The sequence below is a fragment of the Nestor notabilis genome, unplaced genomic scaffold (assembly GCF_000696875.1).
Source record: "Nestor notabilis isolate BGI_N333 unplaced genomic scaffold, ASM69687v1 scaffold18693, whole genome shotgun sequence".
Classification (NCBI taxonomy): Eukaryota; Metazoa; Chordata; class Aves; order Psittaciformes; family Psittacidae; genus Nestor; species Nestor notabilis.
The window spans coordinates 1-1,410 of NW_009923516.1; the positions used below are offsets into that span (position 1 = coordinate 1).

General features: G+C 61.2%; 1 protein-coding gene across 1 annotated transcript; it reads left to right on the plus strand.

Moving 5' to 3' along the window:
• Positions 1-7: 7 nt before the first annotated feature.
• On the plus strand, positions 8-1,407 carry AMER1 (APC membrane recruitment protein 1; the record flags this gene model as incomplete). Its single annotated transcript, XM_010012182.1, is given in 2 exon segments — positions 8-1,250; positions 1,253-1,407. Coding segments are annotated over 2 exon segments (1,398 nt in total), but the record flags the coding sequence as incomplete, so codon positions are not given.
• Between the last annotated feature and the right edge of the window lie 3 nt (positions 1,408-1,410).

Sequence of the window (1,410 nt, forward strand, 5' to 3'; positions counted from 1 at the left end):
CAACTCCGGGGACCTGCTGAGCCTCATCCTGGGAGATGCCACCTCCCTGAAGAGCTTCGATTCCCTGACGGGGTGCGGAGACGACATCGCCGAGCCCGACATCGCCGAGAGCAGCATCCCTGTGGAGCGCAGCAGAGAGGCTGCGAAGCGGAGCTCCTGCCTCGTCACCTACCAGGGCGGTGGGGAGGAGATGGCCATACCCGAGGAGGCAGAGGAGTACCTCCACCAGCTGTGGAGCAGCAACGTGGCAGGGGACAGCAGCTACGGAGCCCAGGTGTCGAGCAGCAGCCTGGAGACCCACGCCTCGCATGAGGCTGAAGCCCACCCCTACATACGGGATGCGATGGATGGTGTTGACCTCCTGACACCACAGAGCGACCAGCAAGAGTCTGCTCCTAACAGCGACGAGGGTTACTACGACTCCACCACGCCGGGGCCGGAGGACGAAGCCGGGGATGGGCTGAGTGAGCTCAAGAAGGATCGTCTTCCCCGGGACAGTTACAGCGGTGATGCACTTTATGAGTTCGACACGCTGATGAGCCCCTCTCACGGGGAGGAATCCCTGTTTGAGAGCAAAATCTCACGTCCCGGGATCTTCAGCTACTTCTTGGACTTCTGCCTCCCTGCTGAGAAGAGCCTGCTCCAGATGATCGACCAGAAAAGGGGGGTGATGGAAATGGAAGAAGAGGGGCTGGCGGCCATTCAGAAAGAGCTGCTGTACTGGGAGCTGCAGAGGGAACCGGTCTTGAAACGACTTGATGCTTCCAGCAAGGAGAAGTGTCCTCTTGAGAAGCAGTGTGTTGAATGTAAAACCAGAGCTGCCAGCTCAAGTGGCAAGAATCAGAGTGGCCTTGGTAGTGAGCAGGTGGCTTCGCACGCCCCAAACAGAGCGGGGAGCAGCGGGGGTTCGGTGGCTAGAGCTGAAAATCCGGAGTGGAGGGATTTTCCAGGGACCCTGTGTCCAGAAAACTGTTACAACAGCCAAAAAGCTGGAAGTTGCCTTATTCAGCTCATGAAGAACAACACGGGGTTCGAGCCAGACCCAGACTGTGGGTTGTTTGGGGGCTCCATCCACGGCGGCGTAGCCCCGGCCAAAGCAGGGATGTTCCCTGGCTACAGGCTCCCGGAGCACGAGGATGGTGGTGGAGAGGAGAGCTCCAGCAGCAAGCCCCCGGCGGGCAGCGAGCCCGAGCACGCCGTGAGCTTCTCGCAGGCGCTGGGGGGGTTCGCCAGCAGCGGGGCCCCCCTCTCCCCCTGTCTGAAAGCCTGGGGAGCTCGGCCTCGGGCTCCTCCTTCACCCAGAACCTCCCTGCCCTCCCCACCATGGTCACCTTCGACGTGGTCGACGTGGAGCAGGAAGGAGAAGGGGAGTGCGAGCAGCATCCTGACATGACCGCGGGCGAGGACATT